Source organism: Anomaloglossus baeobatrachus, chromosome 7, assembly GCF_048569485.1.
Source record: "Anomaloglossus baeobatrachus isolate aAnoBae1 chromosome 7, aAnoBae1.hap1, whole genome shotgun sequence".
Classification (NCBI taxonomy): domain Eukaryota; kingdom Metazoa; phylum Chordata; class Amphibia; order Anura; family Aromobatidae; genus Anomaloglossus; species Anomaloglossus baeobatrachus.
In genome coordinates this window covers 226,186,522-226,208,951 of record NC_134359.1, presented here as the reverse complement: position 1 = coordinate 226,208,951, position 22,430 = coordinate 226,186,522, and the positions used below count along the sequence as shown (strand labels likewise).

The window sequence follows — 22,430 nt, the reverse complement described above, 5'->3', positions numbered from 1 at the left end:
AATATGTGTTCCAGGGAGCTACGAAAAAGGGAAGGAAGTAACACACAACAGGGGAACACTCACACCACTCAAAAGCGCAACACGGATCACGATTAACGGGATAACCATAAAGACCGGGATCGCTGGAGCTTATTCTGAAGCTATCATCGGTGCATACTGGAAGGAAGCCATGCTTTAAATAGGAAGGAGACAGCTGCACGTGGCAATTAGCAACCTGAGCTCTTACGTCTTGCTCACATGTCTGCAGTAATTAACTTCTGCAGAGCTGAAGACCAGTGAACCTGACCCAGCAGACATCCAGCTCTGGCTGAACACTCAAAAAGCTTCAGATTGCATGTCAGACTCTGTCGTGTGAACAGTGTTATTATTATTATTATTTATTATTATAGTGCCATCAATTCCATGGCGCTTTACATATGAAAGGGTGTACATAATAGGGACAAGTACAATAATCATAAACAATACAAGACACAGACAGGTACAGGAGGATAGAGGTCCCTACCCGTGAGGGCTCACAGTCTACAAGGGATAGGTGAGGATACAGTAGGTTAGGGTAAAGCTGATTGTGAAGAAAGGAAAAAAATTCCAGCAACTTCAGGAGAAAGTAGAATTTTCTTAAAAAACAGTTTCTTTATTGGTAATAAAAATATTAATATTCCATCCAAGCAAAACAAAAAATGGAGAGGCAAGACAGAGGAGCTGTTTCCTACGCGTTTCAACCTGAATAGGTCTTAATCATGGAATTTTTTCCTTTCTTCATGTGTTCCCACCCAGGTCAGGGTGTTTCCGTGCACCGGAGGTAAGATTTGGGAGTGAAGAGGGGAGAGCTGAAGTTTCTTCGTTTTTGATAAAGCTGATTGTGCGGCGCTGTATCAGACTGAGGGTTACGGCAGGTTGTAGGCTTGTCGGAAGAGGTGGGTCTTCAGGTTCCTTTTGAAGCTTGTCAAGGTAGGCGAGAGTCTGATGTGTTGAGGCAGAGCATTCCAGAGTATGGAGGAGGCACGTGAGAAATCTTGGATGTGATGGTGGGAAGAGGAGAGATGAGGGGAGTAGAAAAGGAGATCTTGTGAGGATCGAAGGTTACGTGCAGGTAGGTACTGGTAGACTTGGTCACAGATGTAGGGAGGAGACAGGTTGTGGATGACTTTGTATGTCATGGTTAGTGTTTTGAACTGGAGTCGTTGGGCAATGGGAAGCCAGTGAAGGGATTGGCAGAGAGGAGAGGTCGGGGAGTAGCGGGGGGATAGGTGGATTAGCCGGGCAGCATAGTTTAGAGTAGATTGTAGGGGTGCAAGACTGTTAGAAGGGAGGCCACAGAGCAGGAGGTTGCAATAATCTGATGACTCTGTGCCACCTGGTGTGTGCAGAGCCAAACATAGCATGACATAGACAGAAACATACATAACAAGTTACAATACATAACATTCACTATGCGCTGGTGGGACAGTGTCATCTACTGTGAGTTCAATGTAATCACTGTAGTATTTTACACCCTCTGGTATAGAGTGTATCCCCCTGTTATACTATGACATGGACCAGACTATACCCAGGTTCCACATTAGATGGATATATTCTGACCTGGAAAGGTATAGTTTGGCCTAGGCTATTTCACACCCTGGGATATAATTTGGCCTAGGACAGTTATTCCCCAGGGTATACTTTGGCCTGGACAAAACTATGAAACAAGAGACCAGTTCAGCTCACCAGATTAGATAAGATATCTCAGAAGGTGGGATGCACGGAAAAATATCAGGCCACTTCCTGAACAGAAGCAATCAAGATTAGAAGAAGACTAGCATCCGCAGATAGTATATTAAAACCTTTGATTTCTTCTTCCAAAAGTTAAAACATAGACACCGTATGGTCTACGCGTTTCGAACAAAAAAATGTCATGATTAAGAACATTTTGTGTTCGAAACGCATAGACCGGACTGTCTATGTTTTAACTTGTGGAAGAATAAAGCAAATGTTTTAATATACTATCTGCGGATGCTGGTCTTCTAATCTGGACTGGACAAAACTATGCCCGCGCTTAGCCTAGGAGGTGGCTATTTTGGCCTGCTACACCGTCTCTTCTGGATCATAAGAAAACATGTCCCCTTGAGGCATTGAGATGTACAGTATATTTATTTTTCGACAAAGGATATCAGAAAAACAATTTGTTGCCATTTTTTCTGGCTGGTAAATTCCTGAACATTATTGATGAGTCTGTCTACCCATCATTTTCCCCAGTAAATAGTCAACATAGCTAATGTTATGGTAAAGTAGAGATCAGTATTTGTGGAGTCATCATGTTGATTCACTGCTTTTAAATCTTGTAATTAAGAGCGAAGAGAGAAGCAATTCCTGGCCTGAGAGCACGGACTAAAAATATTCATCTCTCACATTTACTCTGACACTGATAATAAAGAATGGCAAAGTTATTGCCCAGTTCATGCCAAGTCTTGAGTGCTCTAATATTAAAATATCGTTTCAATCTAGGTGTTGGCTATAGGTTTGTTTTATGAATTCAAGGGATATGAGTAAAAACTCTGATAGAATATGATAATGTGTTCTTTGCTGGAATTTTAATGTTTTTTTCATCTACTGAATTCGATATGTGTAAATGGATGAGTCATTTTGTCTTTTCACTCTGGAATCCTTAGCTTGAATCTAACCAAGGACAACCACATTGTGTGGGTTTGTTCTTACCCTTCAGATGCAAATTGCCTCTTCAGAAAGGGAGAGAACTTGAACTCTAGTGCCAGCTATTGGAAGTAGCAATCCTAAAAGTCAATATCAGCTCTTTAATCGAGCCTTGCCATATGACGAAGGATACAAGTCAAATGAGAATCTTACTTTGCAGAAACGTGTTTTGGGGTACTGCCCCTCATCAGTGCAAAGTATCAGATCTAATTTGGCTGTATGAGAGGCTTATGACTGAGATCCAAGGAGTAAGGTGTCTCATTGCGGAGAGTGACATGCCTAGGATGTCACAGGTGAGGAGGCTTATAAGCCATACAATGCTTCACTGGGAAATTAAATATGCAAATTGCCTCTTGAGAGCGTAAGATGACGTGAACTCTAGGTCCACCTATTGCAAGTAGCGATTCTAAAAGTCAATATTGACTCTTTAACAAGCCTTTCCATATAACTTAGGATATAAGCCAAACCAGAATCTCAGTTTGTAGACACGTGGTTCCGAATATTGACTCTCATCAGTGCAAAATATGAGATCTGATTTGGATGTTTGAGAGGCTTATGACTGAGATCCAAGGGTAATGTTTAACCTTGTGGAGACTAAAGAGAAAACTATTCTCTTGCGGAGACTCACACAGCATTCCAGCATGCACGTGTTAAGGAGACATTAAGCCGCAATGCTCCTCTGGGAAATATGCAAATTGTCTCTTCAGTGAGGAAATAGATGAACTCTAGTGCCATTTATTGGAGGTAGCAATCCTAAAAGCCAAAAGTGACTCTTTAGTGAGCCTTGCCATATGACTTAGGATTCATGCCAGATCAGAACCTCAATTTGCAGATACAGTGTTTCGGGGTGGTTGTCCCTCGTCAGTGCCAAGTATAAGATCTAATCTGGCTGTATGAGAGGCTAAGATGGTGTCTAAAGGGAAAGCTATTTTATGATTTAGGTCATATGACAAGACTCGTTAAAGGGTCACTTCTGACTTTTAGGATTGCTACCTCCAATAGGTGGCGTTCTTCTAGCCTCACTTCCGAGACAATTTGCATATTTCCCAGAGGAGCATTGCGGCCTAATCATACCATCACTGGCATGCTAGAATGGTGCGTCAATTTCCGCAAAGAGAATAGCTGCCCCTTTAGACCCCGTCTTAGCTTCTCATATAGCCAGATCAAATCTCATACTTTGCACTGACAAGAGACAACCATCCCAAAACACAGAGTCTGCAAATTGAGATTCTGATCTGGTTTAAATCATAAGTCATATGACAAGGCTTGTTAAAGGATCACTTTTAGGATTGTTACTTCCAATAGATGGCACTAGAGTTCATCTACTTCGTCACTGAAGAGACAATTTACCCTGTGGAGAGTGACATGTCTAGCATGTCTGCGTAAGGAGGCTTATGAGCCATACAATGCTCCTCTGGGAAATTAAATATGCAAATTGCCTCTTCAGAAAGGAAATGGACTTGAAATTTACTAATGCTAATTGACGCTTAATAAATTGGCCCTATTATGTAAGCAACATGGAATTTTACAGAACTTCATGTGTTCTCTGTGCTTTGTTGCTTTTGTAATTTTTTGTTACTTCTTGTATGTTTTAAGCTTTATATATGGAAAAATGCAAAATGCTCTTAATAAAATTGCATAATGACTTCTAAATATCTCCAAATGTTTAAGTTATTAGCTATCCAGAGGAAAAAGTGATAATTTGTGGACTGCTGAGGTATCAGCTTTTCCCAGCAATATTATAGATAATAGAGTAACTTTATGCTCTGCTATTATTGTCAGTGCTGCACCTACTGCACCCAGAAGAAAACGTTGCACAGTAATATGGAGAAGTACGTACATACAATGCACAAATTTTACACCTGTAACTTAGGTGAAAATCATGTTTTTAATTCTTGATTGCTTTGATTTTCCATTAAGTGTTTCAAAGTATGGCAGGCATAAAATACTCGCACCCAATCAAAGAATTGGGGTGCGAATTCCATATACACTCGTAGTTGGATCCTTTGGACATCTGCTTTCTATATATCAACCAAGGGCATATTGAACTAATTGACTGAGGGTCTCCTGCTTGGGGCCACCGCAATCATTATTTATTCTTGACATCTGTGTCTAACCATTGAGGACCTCAGACATTCTCGAGAATTATTACAGTGGCCTCCAGCTATTAGAAAATGTTACCACTAGGGCATGGCGACAACCCCCCCCCAAATGACCTGAATCCAACTAATTGCAGACTGTCCATCTAAAACACCTCTTAAAGAGGATCAGTCATTTTCCTTCCTCCCCAGAAATTAATAGTACTTGTCAAAGTAAGCAACTTTGGGCATACTTGTATTATCAGAAACCGTAAAAGAGTGGGCATGGCCGGCTGGAGTTAGTGGGCGGGAGATGAGATAGTGGGCGTGACTGCCCGAGCTTATTTAACAATTCTTAAGTCCATGTAAGCATGGAGTTGTTTATAATTGGCGCGGAGGTCTGCGGGGTAAGACCCCCACATGGGGGGTGCAGGGGGGTGAATACCCTTGCATTATAAAAGCGGCATACTTTCGGCTTAACTGTTGGCGGGATACCCGTTTGGTGGGTGTGGCCCGTCAGGCAGCCCGCATCAAGCCACATCTACCAAATATGCCCCTTTGATTAAGCAAGGGGGCTACAGCAGCCCTGCGCCCCCCTTCCCCTGTCTGGAGGTCTTTCCCCCAGTTACCCTCTTCAATTATAAACAACTCTATGTCTACGTGAATTTAAGAATTAATATTAACTAAGCTTGAGCGGTCATGCCCACTATCTCATCTCCCGCCCACTATCTCATCTCCTACCCACTATTTCATCTCCCACCCACTATCTCATCTCCCGCCCACAATTTTGTCTCCCGCCCACTATCTCATCTCCCACCCACTATCTCATCTCCTGCCCACTATCTCATCTCCCGCCCACTATCTCATCTCCTGCCCACTATTTCATCTCCTGCCTGCTATCTCATCTCCCGCCCACTATCTCATCTCCTGCCCACTATTTCATCTCCCACCCACTATCTCATCTCCCGTCCACTATTTCATCTCCCGCCCACTATCTCATCTCCTGCCCACTATCTCATCTCCTGCCCACTATCTCATCTCCTGCCCACTATCTCATCTCCTGCAAACTATTTCATCTCCTGCCTGCTATCTCATCTCCTGCCCACTATCTCATCTCCTGCCCACTATTTCATCTCCCGCCCACTATCTCATCTCCTGCCCACTATTTCATCTCCTGCCCACTATCTCATCTCCCGCCCACTATTTGATCTCCCGCCCACTATCTCATCTCCCGCCAACTATCTCATCTCCCGCCCACTATTTGATCTCCCGCCCACTATTTCATCTCCCGCCAACTATTTCATCTCCCGCCTACTATCTCATCTCCCGCCCACTATCTCATCTCCTGCCCACTATTTCATCTCCTGCCCACTATTTCATCTCCTGACCATTATCTCATCTCCAGCCCACTATTTCATCTCCCGCCCACTATCTCATCTCCTGCCCACTATCTCATCTCCCGCCCACTATTTCTTCTCCCGCCCACTATCTCATCTCCCACCCACTATCTCCTCTTCTGCCCACTATTTCATCTCCCACCCACTATCTCATCTCCTGCCCACTATCTCATCTCCTGCCCACTATTTCATCTCCTGCCTGCTATCTCATCTCCCGCCCACTATCTCATCTCCTGCCCACTATTTCATCTCCTGCCTGCTATCTCATCTCCCGCCCACTATCTCATCTCCCACCCACTATTTCATCTCCCACCCACTATCTCATTTCCCGCCCACTATTTCATCTCCCACCCACTATCTCATCTCCTGCCCACTATTTCATCTCCTGCCTGCTATCTCATCTCCCGCCCACTATCTCATCTCCTGCCCACTATTTCATCTCCCACCCACTATCTCATCTCCCGTCCACTATTTCATCTCCCGCCCACTATCTCATCTCCTGCCCACTATCTCATCTCCTGCCCACTATCTCATCTGCTGCCCACTATCTCATCTCCTGCAAACTATTTCATCTCCTGCCTGCTATCTCATCTCCCGCCCACTATCTCATCTCCTGCCCACTATTTCATCTCCCACCCACTATCTCATCTCCCGTCCACTATTTCATCTCCCGCCCACTATCTCATCTCCTGCCCACTATCTCATCTCCTGCCCACTATCTCATCTCCTGCCCACTATCTCATCTCCTGCAAACTATTTCATCTCCTGCCTGCTATCTCATCTCCCGCCCACTATCTCATCTCCTGCCCACTATTTCATCTCCTGCCCACTATCTCATCTCCCGCCCACTATTTGATCTCCCGCCCACTATCTCATCTCCCGCCAACTATCTCATCTCCCGCCCACTATTTGATCTCCCGCCCACTATTTCATCTCCCGCCAACTATTTCATCTCCCGCCTACTATCTCATCTCCCGCCCACTATCTCATCTCCTGCCCACTATTTCATCTCCTGCCCACTATTTCATCTCCTGACCATTATCTCATCTCCAGCCCACTATTTCATCTCCCGCCCACTATCTCATCTCCTGCCCACTATCTCATCTCCCGCCCACTATTTCTTCTCCCGCCCACTATCTCATCTCCCACCCACTATCTCCTCTTCTGCCCACTATTTCATCTCCCACCCACTATCTCATCTCCTGCCCACTATCTCATCTCCTGCCCACTATTTCATCTCCTGCCTGCTATCTCATCTCCCGCCCACTATCTCATCTCCTGCCCACTATTTCATCTCCTGCCTGCTATCTCATCTCCCGCCCACTATCTCATCTCCCACCCACTATTTCATCTCCCACCCATTATCTCATTTCCCGCCCACTATTTCATCTCCCACCCACTATCTCATCTCCTGCCCACTATCTCATCTCCTGCCCACTATTTCATCTCCTGCCTGCTATCTCATCTCCCGCCCACTATCTCATCTCCTGCCCACTATTTCATCTCCTGCCTGCTATCTCATCTCCCGCCCACTATCTCATCTCCCGCCCACTATTTCATCTCCCACCCACTATCTCATCTCCCGTCCACTATTTCATCTCCCGCCCACTATCTCATCTCCTGCCCACTATCTCATCTCCTGCCCACTATTTCATCTCCTGCCTGCTATCTCATCTCCCGCCCACTATCTCATCTCCTGCCCACTATTTCATCTCCTGCCTGCTATCTCATCTCCCGCCCACTATCTCATCTCCCACCCACTATTTCATCTCCCACCCATTATCTCATTTCCCGCCCACTATTTCATCTCCCACCCACTATCTCATCTCCTGCCCACTATCTCATCTCCTGCCCACTATTTCATCTCCTGCCTGCTATCTCATCTCCCGCCCACTATCTCATCTCCTGCCCACTATTTCATCTCCTGCCTGCTATCTCATCTCCCGCCCACTATCTCATCTCCCGCCCACTATTTCATCTCCCACCCACTATCTCATCTCCCGTCCACTATTTCATCTCCCGCCCACTATCTCATCTCCTGCCCACTATCTCATCTCCTGCCCACTATCTCATCTCCTGCCCACTATCTCATCTCCTGCAAACTATTTCATCTCCTGCCTGCTATCTCATCTCCCGCCCACTATCTCATCTCCTGCCCACTATTTCATCTCCCGCCCACTATCTCATCTCCTGCCCACTATTTCATCTCCTGCCCACTATCTCATCTCCCGCCCACTATTTGATCTCCCGCCCACTATCTCATCTCCCGCCAACTATCTCATCTCCCGCCCACTATTTGATCTCCCGCCCACTATTTCATCTCCCGCCAACTATTTCATCTCCCGCCTACTATCTCATCTCCCGCCCACTATCTCATCTCCTGCCCACTATTTCATCTCCTGCCCACTATTTCATCTCCTGACCATTATCTCATCTCCAGCCCACTATTTCATCTCCCGCCCACTATCTCATCTCCTGCCCACTATCTCATCTCCCGCCCACTATTTCTTCTCCCGCCCACTATCTCATCTCCCACCCACTATCTCCTCTTCTGCCCACTATTTCATCTCCCACCCACTATCTCATCTCCTGCCCACTATCTCATCTCCTGCCCACTATTTCATCTCCTGCCTGCTATCTCATCTCCCGCCCACTATCTCATCTCCCGCCCACTATTTCATCTCCCGCCCACTATCTCATCTCCCGCCCACTATTTCATCTCCCGCTCACTATCTCATCTCCCACCCACTATCTCATCTCCTGCCCACTATCTCATCTCCCGCCCACTATTTCATCCCCTGCCCACTATCTCATCTCTTGCCCACTATTTCATCTCCTGCCGACTATTTCATCTCCCACCCACTATTTCATCTCCCGCCCACTATTTCATCTCCCGCCCACTATTTCTTCTCCCGCCCACTATCTCATCTCCCGCCCACTAACTCCAGCCAGCCACGCCCACTCTTTTACAGTCCCCGATGATACAATATGCCCGTCTTTATACTATATTTTATTAGTGAAATCTGCTTTTTTCTCCCCCAGGACTGATCATTAATTCTCAAAATGCTCAATTCCTTAGTAAAGTCTGTCTTCAATTAATACAGATTTTCCCATTATTGAGATAGGAGAATGGCAGTTGCTGCTTATAAAGATCTATGGAGAACTGTCATTTCAGTAGAACTTGTATTCTTCCTTTAGCTCCTCCCACTTCCTCTCCCTTCTCCATAGTATTCTATGAGCAGCAACTTCCATCTCCTTAGTAATGGGAAAATCTGTAGACAATAAATACAGATTTTACCTAGGAACTGAGAGTGAAAGAAGTTGCTTTTTATGATAAGATACATTACAAAGTTTCTTATTTTCATATGTACTACTGATTTAAGAAGGGAAAGTAAATAAAAACGTAAACAACGGTTACTCTTTAAGTTGCTTGATGCAACCAGTAAAAACTGTTTGGTAAAGGTTATCCCTTTCGTGATGCACACTAGACTAATCTATCTATCAATTCTTGAAATAAATTCTCTTTCCGAGGAATAAAAGGACACAAACCCCTGCGTTCTGAAGAGAAGCCTTGGCAGCCTGTCATGTCTCCCTTGGCCTCGAGAAACAGAAGAGGATGTTAAATGACTTCATTAGTTAAGTGATTTATTCACACAAGACATACTTTCAAGATGGAAATGAAATGGCTTAAAAATTTATGTCTGTAGGCGAGTGTCCTAACAAGATTTGCATATTCTGAAAATTCTGAAAACAGTCTCTATTATTAGGTCCTAATTAAGCTTTATTAAAAGTAGTTAATGTGAGGACATGGCTGAATGTTAAAGTTCTAGTCCACATCAAACCAGAAAATGACTTTATATAACTCTGGATCTCAGAGGTTTACGATCATTTATAGCCTATGCTTGTGATTTCAGTGGGATCGTTTGTGTGGAGTCACCTGTCACAACTTCTGGAATCCGATGATCCACTTAAACAAGCCATTGCAGATAACCTCCCCGATGACATTATTACCAAGGATTTTGAGGGTGAATCATGGAAATACTCCACATACTCAGATGCTACAGTTCATTCAGGTACAAAATCATATCGTACTAACAAAGTGGCATAAATGACTATATTCTTATTTTTTTTCAGGACTTCAAATGGGTGTTTATATGCAGTCTAGGCCTGTTCTAGGCAAAAATGGACTTAAAACGCCATTATTTGGACTTTAAATGTTAGTTTACATGAAAATGAGACCCTGCTTCTCAGTGGTTTAAATATTTAGAGATATCAAAAACAGAATAATATGCCATTAATATGGCCTTTATGTCAGATGCAGCTCCTTCGCTATTAAAGGTCACATGTCTTACCATATAATGCCCGTTATATATTCTCACATCTAAGTGACCCACTTTGGAAGGAGCCAGTCTGTGGAATAGTTGAGGAGTCGTGACAGTTGCAGCTGTGGTGGTTACCTGCATTAGAGGAATTTGGAGTGTTTTCTTTATTGTGTCTTTTTTCCCGTCTGTCTGTCTCCCTTTCCTTGTGTTGGATTATTGTAGTGGTGAGACTAGTTCTATCGCCGGCTTTCTCACTAGCCAGGGTGAGCTAAGAAAACACTAGGGCCTAGCATGTGTTAGGTTGACCTAACGGTCACAGCTGTTGCCAGCGATGTCCGAATGCAGAGAGGGTACCGGTGACCCCCCCTCGGCTATTCCGTCTCAATGAAAACAAGCAGACGCTGTTATACACATAAGACTGAAGATGTGTAGCTCCGAATAGAAAGTGTATTATTTTGTTTACATTACAAGGTTATACAAAGTTGATTAGGGCGTAACTATGCAACAAACATAGTCATTAATCTACATTCATTAAGGCGTGGATTGCATATTCCCAGCAAGAGAAATTAACATAATGACTTATACTCCCATAATAATCTATAACGTTCTTCTTCCCATAACAAGATGTTTGTCAGTCGTTGCTAAGTCAAAACAATCTGCGTCCTTGAGGTTGGTCTCATAGTTTATTATGTAAATAAGTCTGGTTTGGTCTTGCAAGGGAGAATGAATTTCTATTATTTTCTAAGTCAGTGAAAAAGGTCAACTCTTTCCTCACACATGTGATCGGCGATTGGAGGAAGGACCCTTATAAGGACATTAGGAAATGCAGGGATGAGTCTCAGGGGAGTGCAGGAGGTGACCCCGATCCCCAATCCCTAGCGCCAGGGTCCATTGTTCTATTGTGTTCCCGGAGTGCCCTATTTGTTGTCGCATTCGCCAGGGGGTTTCCCTTGCACCTGGCAAAACCCCGGTAGTCACTATGTGACCCTATGCACTAGGCTAGAATGACACACAGGTTTTGGTCTAACTTTTGGAGCCAAACACAAGTAAATTCGAAAAAAAAGGAGAAAAAGTAATCTTATCAATATCTCTTCCTTTTTGAATACACGTTTGCTAAAAAACATGCACATCAAAAATTGCACTAAAAGTGCATCTGTAAATCTGGCCTTATAGGGAATCCGTCACCATGTTTTTGCCATCTAATCTGAGAGCTGCATGATGTAGAGACAAAGATCCAGATTCCAGTAATGTGTCACTTACTGGGCTGCTTGCTATAGTTTTAATAAAATCACTGCTTTTATCTGTTGCAGATCTACAAGTTCTTTGAATGCTGAACTCTGTGTAACCCCACCACCACAATGGCACGGCAGCTTTCTGCCTATGTACAGTTTACACAGAAAGCTGCCAATCAGTGATGTGAGTGGGGCTATACTGAACTCAGCAGTTAGAGAACTGATGAATCTGCAGCAAATAAAACACTTTTTTAATCAAAACTGCTGCATCCAGTAAAGTAGGTGATACAGCCATGGAATCAGGGACTCTGCCTCTGTATTTTGCTGCTCTTGGATGGCATAGCAAAAATCTGCTGACAGATTTCCTTGAAATATATTCTTATGGCCACATAAAATGAACACACAAAAAAATCTTCCCTTCCTCCAGTGTTCTCCAGTGTCCAAAATGTTTCCTTTCTTAGTATAATAAGATATTTAGGGTTCTTTTTGTTGCTATTGTTTTTTTTTGGGGGGGGGGGGAGGAAGTAGTATGGATGACATCTGTGTGCTGTATAGTATATCACAGGCTCATTCATTGACATATATGAGGTTGGTCCGTGGTTGGTCCGTGAACTGGACCAAACTTGGACATATGTATGTTTTTAGGCCCATAGGCGGGCTTTGCACGTTGCGACATCGCAAGCCGATGCTGCGATGTCGCACACGATAGTCCTCGCCCCAGTCGCAGGTACGATATCTTGTGATAGCTGGCGTAGCGATAATTATCGCTACGCCAGCTTCACATGCACTCACCTGCCCTGCGACCGTCGCTCTGGCTGGCGACCCGCCTCCTTCCTACGGGGGCGGGTCGTGTGACGTCACAGCGACGTCATACGGCAGGCGGCCAATGGCGGCGGAGGGGCGGAGATGAGCAGGATGTAAACATTCTGCCCACCTCCTTCCTTCCGTATAGCCGCCGGCGGCAGGTAAGGTGATGTTCCTCGCTCCTGCGGCTTCACACACAGCGATGTGTGCTGCCGCAGGAACGAGAAACAACATTGGACCGTCGCGGCACCGGCATTATGGAAATGTTGGAGCCTGCACCGATGATACGATAACGACGCTTTTGCGCTCGTTCATCGTATCACCTAGGATTTACACACTACGACATCGCAAGTGATGCCGGATGTGCGTCACTTTCGATTTGACCCCACCGACATCGCACCTGCGATGTTGTAGTGTGCAAAGCCGCCCATAGACTTTAATAGATTCATGTTCTGAAAAAATACAACACAGATAGAACATGTACGCAAAAATGTAGGCAAAGCAATTTATTTACCTCAACTGAAGATGTAAGAAATGTTAACTATTTGTATATCACTATGACAATTTTAAGAAATCTGTATTTTTCTGCTTTTTTTGACTAGTATAATTCATTGTGTTTTTTCCATTTCTTTATGAAAAGCTTTTATCCTTAATATTATACAAAAATTGTTCCAGATTCTGTAGGTGCTAATATGGAGGCTGCGCTGATTTTTACACCATCGTCCTTCATTCCACGTTCTGCAATGGCCAATCTTACAATACACACGTTGGGACGAGCAGTGAATGTAATGGAGGTGAGTCAGTATGTTCACTACTTGTATAGCTTAAATTAAATTGCATACTTCTCATACGATTTATATATTTCCATTACTTAAAGGTTTTTTTTTTCTGGGAATATTATACAGTATATATATATATATATATATATATATATATATATATATATATATATATATATATATATCTCATATATCAGGTCTGGTGACTGTGGAGGCCAGATCATCTGGCGTAGCACCCCATCACTCTCCTTCTTAGTCAAATAGCCCTTACACAGCCTGGAGGTGTGTTTGGGGTCATTGTCCTGTTGAAAAATAAATGATGGTCCAACTAAACGCAAACCAGAAGGAATAGCACGCCGCTGCAAGATGCTGTGGTAGCCATGCTGGTTCAGTATGCCTTCAATTTTGAATAAATTCCCAACAGTGTCACCGGCAAAGCACCCCCACACCATCACACCTCCTCCTCCATGCTTCACGGTGGAAACCAGGCATGTAGAGTCCATCCATTCACCTTTTCTACAAAGACACGGTGGTTGGATCCAAAGATCTCAAATTTGGACTCATCAGACCAAAGCACAGATTTCCACTGGTCTAATGTCCATTCCTTGTGTTCTTTAGCCCAAACAAGTCTCTTCTGCTTGTTGCCTGTCCTTAGCAGTGGTTTCCTAGCAGCTATTTTACCATGAAGGCCTGCTGCACAAAGTCTCCTCTTAATAGTTGTTCTAGAGATGAGAAGGTGTGTCCAAACGTTTGGTCTGTACTGTATATATATATATATATATATATATATATATACAGGGTGGTCCAAAAGTAGGTGGACAGTGTGTGTAATAGGGTTATCAAGCATGATGTAAAGTGAAATTGACTCTGTTGCCCTTAGCAACCAATAAGATTCCACTTTTCATTCTTCACAGACTCTTTGTAAATGAAAGGTGGAATCTGATTGATTGCTAAGGGCAACTGAGCCAATTTCACTTTACACCATGTTTGATAACCCTATCACACATATTGTCCACCTACTTTTGGACCACCCTGTTTTATATCCATGTGTGCATATATATATATGTGTAGAGTTGAAACATACACTATCTAAAAAGACACATCTGCAGGTTTTTCTCACTATCCAGCATGAAATCAAAATAAACCTCTCCCATTTTTTAGGTCAATTAGGAGCCAAAATGATTTATATTTGTCAAATGCCAGAATAATGAGAGAGAGAGAAAGAGAGAGAGAGAGAGAGAGAGAGAATGTTTTAAGGCATTTTTACTACTTTCTGCAGAGAGCAGAGCAGGGAGACTTGGATGTTGACCCACAGACTTGTAGTTCTTAGGCAGGCAAGCATGACTTAATCTCTGCTGGTCTGTTTCTTAATCTCCTTTATTCACATGCTAAGGGAGAGCCAGTCATATTCACTCCCCTATATATACTGGCTGGACACTTCCATTAGTGCCAGCTATAGCTTGTCTATACTGGTCTGGAGAGGTGGTTTGATCCTGACTTACTGGTGATTGTGGTGCATTGGCTGCTTGTGGTGTTAACCCTTGTTGTGCTTTTGTTGCTGCCTTACTTCTCTTGCATTTCCACTTAGTTTCTTACTGTTGGATTCTGTTTGTTGAGTTTGCAGTAAGTCTGAGTTTTTGTTTTTCTGTCTGTTTAAATCTGTATTTCCATCACACTCCTGCCCCTTCCTTCCCTGGGGAGAGGAACAAATTAGTTCTGATGAGGAGTATAGCCAGGCATGACACTCAGGCATGTCCACCATTAGGGGTATCCTTGAGGACAAGGATAGCCTAGGGTCCCCTAGCTTGATGGAAAGTATAGGAGCTCCCTGTCCCTCACTATCCTGCAGTCACATTGTGATATTTGGGCATCCTTGGTACATATCATGTCAGCAATCTTGTCCTTCATTATTTTAATTATTCCATTCCTATCATGGAAGAAAACAGTGAAATAACCCACACATGTGAACAGAGCTTTTATCAATAGAACTGAGGAAAAAGATTTGCAGGACCCTGGTCCAGCCATCTTGTTAGTAGTTTGTGTCCACTGGACCAGGGTCCTCAAAACCTCCTCCTACTTGTCAGCATCCCCGGAGCCTTTTCTGATGACATGACCTGTGGATGAGGTTTTCCTTAGTAGAGCTAAAATAACTTTATGATTACCACTAATCTTAGCCAAGTTTGCTTATGATTTGCAATATAAAAAATCAAACAGTGTTACGGTATGTTTGGCAGCAGTTATATCACAGTCTGTGGCTGATTACAACACAACCCCATTGACCATCAATAGATGAGATGTTGCGATGCAACACCAACATTTTAATGTCTCCTGACCAGTGTCTTCTTGCTGCCATGGCTGTACACGAAATTCATGGCCTTATAATAAACCATATGGGTCCTTTAGTGGCTTTCATGGGTGGTTGCCTTATTCCAGGACCAAATCTCACAATAAAAGGTCATATTAGGGAATTAAATGGCAGGCATTATATAGCAATTATTCTAAATTCTGATTTTTTTTTTAGTTATCAACAACTTGGCTTCATGATTTATTCTCTACAATAAACATAGCCATAGTTAACATATGAAATTGGTGGTGGCCATGACCACTTTAATGTTTTCTTCTAGCTTGGAATTCGCTTGGAAAATGCAGAAGATCTTCTCAAGTCATTGCTGGGTCGTCACTCTTCAACATTAAATGACATTCTTGTGGGGAAAGATGAGGAAGACAAGCAGTATACTTCTGAACCACCCATGGAGACTGTAACATCACCTACTGATAAGAAGCCTACATCTAAGCGGTACAATCCAGGGGATCTGCTGGAAAAAAAGTCTGATCAGCAAAAAGTCAAGAAATCCAAGCACAGCTGTCCGAGTGGAAAGTACAACAAGCTAAATGAACTACAGCAGAAGGTAATAAAGTGTTACATCCTAATCCAAGCCAAACAGACCTTTCACCCTGGCCTGTATAGAAGGGCAGATGCCACAAGCCTACCATTGCGCACCACATGTCATAGTCCCAGGGGTTATCACTGGAGCTAGATGCAGCTGCAAGGAGACTCATAATCCAAATATTTTACACAAAACTATTGTAATAGTATGCATAGAAGATCCTAGAAACATAAAATAAGACCATAGAAATAAAAATCAGGGTCTCTGTAATTCTATCAAACTGTAGTTAAAGATTTGTCTACTGTAAAGAAATTACAACTAGAGATGGGCGACCACTAAAATGCTTGGGTCCTCGAGTCGAACAGGTCCTCGAGTCGAACAGGTCAGATGCTCTGAAAGTGCTCAACTTGAGTAACAAGTATAATGGAAGTCACTGCTTGGGCAGTTTGTCTTTCTGCCCACATTAAAGCAGCCGGAAAGAGAACATTTCCTGGTAGACGGGGGGCAGAGTTTTTTATTTGGCACACTACATCCAAAAACATTGCTTTAACCCAAGACAGAGTCATTCAGAGACTGTAAATGGTTTTCCTTATGGTGCCTGCCACATCATGCAGTGAACCAAGTCTGTGCTTTGTGGTCATTGTTTCATGGACGATACTTTCGAGCACCTGTGATACTCACCCATGCTCCTTGAGTACTCGAACACACTGATGTTCAATTGAGTACCAAACAGTGTTGAGCATGCTTGCTCATCACTCGGCATAACTTATTGATCAGAGGGGTTCTGAGAGCTGGGACCTGCACCTATCAGCATTGCAGGAGCACTTTTTTCCCCATTAAAATGTATCGGTAGTTCCCATGCTCGACCTCTGCTCCATTTATTCCTTGTGAAGCGCTGGTGTCGGCTTTTTCAAGTAGCCCCATAGAGAATGAATGGAATATGCCTCTCTATTGTGTAATGAGGATTAAAGTGCCCCATTATGGATAAAAATTCCCTATTCTGCTGAATGGTGCAGGTCCCAGCAATTGGACCCGCACCAATTAGTACATTATCACCTATCCTGCAAGTAGGTGATAACTTGTTTTGACTGGACAATGACTATAAGAAGGCACGAAGGTTTCTGCAAAACTGACGTTTATGATGAGTTGATCTGTATAAAATGCGGTTCTTCTGCGCTGCCTCAATGGACAAGAAGATTATATAGGTAAGGATGGTTGACCTTAGGGAGATCAACATCCAGCACCGCGGAGCACCATCACGTGTTTTCTCAACGCAGTGATTCTAGAGCAATGCCCCCTGGGAAATATGCAAAACAAGGAAGCAGCGGAGACATCATCACATGTTTCTCAACGCTGGCAGGTAACTGCCAGCATTGAGAAACATGTGATGGTGTCTCCGCGGCTTCCTTGTTTTTCAATGGACAAGAAGGACTTCAAATAGAAGTAAGATGAAAATGGTTTATTTATGTATGCGTTTCAAGGCAAATCTAGCCCCTTTCTCAGGACAAAACCATAGTTTGCTTTGAAATGCGTGAACAAATAAACCATTTTAAACTTAAATGTATTTGGAGTCGTCATCCATTGAGGCAGCGCAGAGGAACCGCATTTTATCCTGATCATCTCCTATCTCAGTGTGCATTTGTCGCGGGCGGAGGAGGGGACGCTGCGCTTTCCCACTGCTCGGGTCCGGCCGCTGCTGCGGCTGCTGCTGCTCGGTGGTGGCTCGAGCGGTGGGCCGGATCCCGGGGACTCGAGCGGCGCTCCTCGCCCGTGAGTGAAAAGGGGATGGGATTGGATGGTGGGGATTTGGATATTGTCCGTGACGCCACCCACGGTTGTGGTGAGGTTGTGACACCACCGCTGCTCTGGACGGGGATCCCGGGAGCGGTGACAGGGAGAAGCTTGGTTGTTATTTCTCCCCTCCGTGGGTAGGGGGTTGGTTGTCCCGGGGCCCGGTGATGGGGGTAGAGGTGGATGGCAGGCGGGTTACAGGGCCTGGTGAGGTGCAGGGTCGCAGGGGCAGCGCTGTGCCGCACGGCACGGTGGTACTCACTCAGCCAATGATGAAGACACAGTTCTCGGTAAAACACACGGCTGGATGGACGGGTCCCACAGATGGCTGCGGTAGTTTTTCCCCTGACCCTGGTTGGTAGTGTAAGTCCTTTCTTTCACCTCCGTGCAAGCTCGTCCTGCGCTCCGGTTTCCAGCTGGCTCCCCAGTTCAGTACCGGTGGGCCACCGCCCAGCCCCGGCTACCTACGGTTTCACCAACTGTCTGCCCGGCTCCCTGCAGACGGCCACTACCGTCTGCCTCACTCTCTACACGAGAGTCCTAGGCTCCAACCTAGGCCCCTGGCTGCTTCTGTCTCCCTGAAGACCTCCTCTCTCCTCCTCTCCTGGACTTGTCTGGACCTGCTTCCTGCCTCAGGCCAGCCAGACTCTTCGGTGGGCGTGCCTATCTGCTTGACTCCGCCCACCTAGTGTGTCTGTCTGAACCCGAGGGAAGGAATCAGGTCTCACTGGAATGTCTGTTGTGAACTGCTGGGGGTGGTGGTGTGTGTGTTGTTACCTGTGTCCCCTGGCTTGTCCAGGGCGCCACATTCCCCCTTAGTAAAATGCAGACCGTCCACGGGCTGCCCGTCCATCACCGGTTTTATTTTCCTCTTTTTTTTATTTTTTAACTGCAAAAGAATAAAACATTTAACAGGCATTTTCAATCTTCCCACAACGGGATGCACATTACTTTAATGTTGCAACAACAATCAAACACTTTTAATAATAACAGTGGAACGGGTCCTTCAGTCACCCACCCAAACAACCTGGCCCTGATGCTGCCCCTAAGAATTGGGCAGTACCCCTTGACCCCAGTCCAGAACCAGGCTGCCCAGATAGTTAACGGGATAGGTGCTTCGCTGCCGTTGCGGCCGGGCGGACTGCCGGAGCCGTCATCATCGGCGGTGCGGCTGGGATGGAAGCCGGGACCGGTGGCAGAGCGGTGACCATGGTAAGGCCTGGGCCCTCCCTCACAGACGCTGCGAGCTCCGCTACCGGTGACAGGGGTAATGGGTCGGTCGGAGCGTTGGCTGCGGGCACGGGCATCGAGGCTTCAGCGGTGCTGGACGGACGGGACATCTTGTGCAGCGGTGTTCCAGGAACCAAACACTGGCAGAGTCCTGGCGTCCCTGCTTCCACAGCCGTGGTTCACATGCGGCCGGACGCCATACCGTCCCCCTTAGTCTCTTTTTAGCACTTCCTTCTTCAGGGGGCGGGGCTCCACTTTCGCGCCTTTCCTGCTCGGGGAAGACGCTCGAGCGGGAATTCTTCGCGCCGAAGATGGCGGCCTCACAAATGTTTCGGCCGGACACCTCCGGCGGTAACAAGGCGCACCTCTACCAGACGGCAGAGCGGTAAGATCCTGTTCGTGACGCCAAGTTGTCGCGGGCGGAGGAGGGGACGCTGCGCTCTCCCACTGCTCGGGTCCGGCCGCTGCTGCTGCTGCGGCTGCTGCTGCTCGATGGTGTCTCGAGCGGTGGGCCGGATCCCGTGGACTCAAGCGGCGCTCCTCGCCCGTGAGTGAAAAGGGGATGGGATTGGATGGTGGGGATTTGGATATTGTCCGTGACGCCACCCACGGTTGTGGTGAGGTTGTGACACCACCGCTGCTCTGGACGGGGATCCCGGGAGCGGTGACAGGGAGAAGCTTGGTTGTTATTTCTCCCCTCCGTGGGTAGGGGTTGGTTGTCCCGGGGCCCGGTGATGGGGGTAGAGGTGGATGGCAGGCGGGTTACAGGGTCTGGTGAGGTGCAGGGTCGCAGGGGCAGCGCTGTGCCGCACGGCATGGTGGTACTCACTCAGCCAATGATGAAGACACAGTTCTCGGTAAAACACACGGCTGGATGGACGGGTCCCACAGACGGCTGCGGTAGTTTTTCCCCTGACCTTGGTTGGTAGTGTAAGTCCTTTCTTTCACCTCCGTGCAAGCTCCTCCTGCGCTCCGGTTTCCAGCTGGCTCCCCGGTTCGGTACCGATGGGCCACCGCCCAGCCCCGGCTACCTACGGTTCCACCAACTGTCTGCCCGGCTCCCTGCAGACGGCCACTACCGTCTGCATCACTCTCTACCCGAGGGCCCTAGGCTCCAACCTAGGCCCCTGGCTGCTTCTGTCTCCCTGCAGACCTCCTCTCTCCTCCTCTCCTGGACTTGTCTGGACCTGCTTCCTGCCTCAGGCTAGCCAGACTCTTTGGTGGGCGTGCCTATCTGCTTGACTCCGCCCACCTAGTGTGTCTGTCTGAACCCGAGGGAAGGAATCAGGTCTCACTGGAATGTCTGTTGTGAACTGCTGGGGGTGGGGGTGTGTGTGTTGTTACCTGTGGCCCCTGGCTTGTCCAGGGCGCCACACATTACACACAGAACTGCAGCAGCCTGTTACACATGCATCAGTAGTTGTATCACACACAACTGCCCTAGGTGAGCAGATAATAGTCTCATCCCTACCCCTATTGTAACCAGTTAAGATCCTATTGCGCTTGTTTTCTGCCTTGGTTTCTCCATTTATGAGCTGATATACTACATAGTAAAAACATAACCCTGTGGTAGCAATGTGATCAAAGTATTGGCACCTAAATATAAAGTTGAGTTGGTGGGATAGGTCCTGGGCTCAAATCTCACCAAAGACAACATCTTCAAGGAGTTTGTGGGTTCTCCCTGTGTTTGTGTGGGTTTCCTCCAGTTTCCTCCCACACTTCAAAGACATACTGATGGGGATCTTAGATTATGAACTCCAATGAGAACAGTGCTGATCACATCTGTAAAATGCCGTGGAATTAATGGTGTTATATAAATTTAGTATTAATGGATCTGGTTTAAAAAATGTAATAAAAGGAAGCCAGTTTACTGTCATAGCATTTGATTAATGGCATTTTCCATTTTCTTCTGGAAGTTTACTGAAGGAATGACTGACAAGAAAGAGCTAAGATGTGGGCTTAGCATGAAGATCTTTGGGAATGAGCTCATATTCCTGAATTGTGAAGGAGTAAGGGACACGATGAAACAATACTCCTTGAGCCTCGCTGGACTTGCAGTAAAACTTCTTAAGGTATAGTCATTAGTGTTAGATTTGTATAGTGATAGGAGTTCTCAAGTATCACATGATAAAATATCTTCAAAACGTCTTCAGGGATTAAATTTCTAAATTTACACACTTTCCGATGCATGTGTCATAGGACTTCTGAAACAATTGTAAAATCCCACATGTTTGGAATATTTATTGGCCATTTGATACAACAATCAGCCTTAATGGTTGAGTCATCAAAACCTAGTAAAAGGAATAACCCGTCATTTATGTTTATTTTTGTTAAGTTTTGTGACAAGTGCTCAAATTGTAAATATGTGAACCTTTTGGGACAAAAGGAATTCACTGTATATTAAAGGGGTTTTCCCACAAACAAAGTTTATTTTAATCAATAGATCTTGAAATAATAATAAGTTCCACAATTGGATGTGTTTAAAAAAAATGTTCCTGTGCTGAGATACTGTATTCTTATACAGTGTGTCCCCCCATATCCTGTCCACCGCCATTAACATGAGAACGGCGGCAGCTATAGGCATAGAAGTGGTGTCTAGGTATAGTAAAGTAGCCATGCGCTACGCAATGAAACCACCTATAGCGACACCTGGTAGAAAACAATGGAGTTAGCATTTTTATCTCAAAAACGGAACGAGATAGAGAAAAAAAGTGAATTACAAAGTTGTAGGGCATCATCAATTCAATACGAATCGACACCTTGCATACAGAAATGCTATGATTAGAACGTGTAAAACTCACAAGGCTGCGGACGTGAAGTGATACCTCATGGAGACCTCCCTACATGTCATGTGTGACCGTAAAGGGATATGGTCTGAGCATACCACATCTCCTGGGCCGGGGAAGAAGTAAAAGAGTATACAGACATTACAGCATAGGATCACAGCTGATTCTTTCTGTGATGTAAAACATTTCCTTGCCTATTTGATAAAAATGTTTTACCTCAAAGAAAGAATAATTTGCGATCCTGTGCTGTAATGTCTGTATACTTTTTTTACTACCTCTCCTGCCCAGGAGCTGTGGTATGATCAGACCATGTCCCTGTATGGTCAGACACGGCCATTACACAGTACACAGCAGGGGCACATATATCAGAATATCTCAGCACAGGAACATTTTTTTTTTTTAAACACATCCAATAGGGAAACATTATTATTCCAAAAT

The 22,430-nt window shown here is 45.3% G+C and overlaps 1 protein-coding gene across 1 annotated transcript in view; it reads left to right on the top strand.

The window, feature by feature from the left end:
* LOC142245308 (uncharacterized) overlaps positions 1-22,430 on the top strand; it is a 452,975-nt gene that overhangs the window by 155,249 nt on the left and 275,296 nt on the right. Inside the window, exons 14-17 of the mRNA XM_075317926.1 lie at positions 10,075-10,233; positions 13,194-13,312; positions 15,922-16,206; positions 21,123-21,278. Coding sequence (XP_075174041.1) covers positions 10,075-10,233; positions 13,194-13,312; positions 15,922-16,206; positions 21,123-21,278 — 719 coding nt within the window. The remainder of the gene's footprint in view (positions 1-10,074; positions 10,234-13,193; positions 13,313-15,921; positions 16,207-21,122; positions 21,279-22,430) is intronic.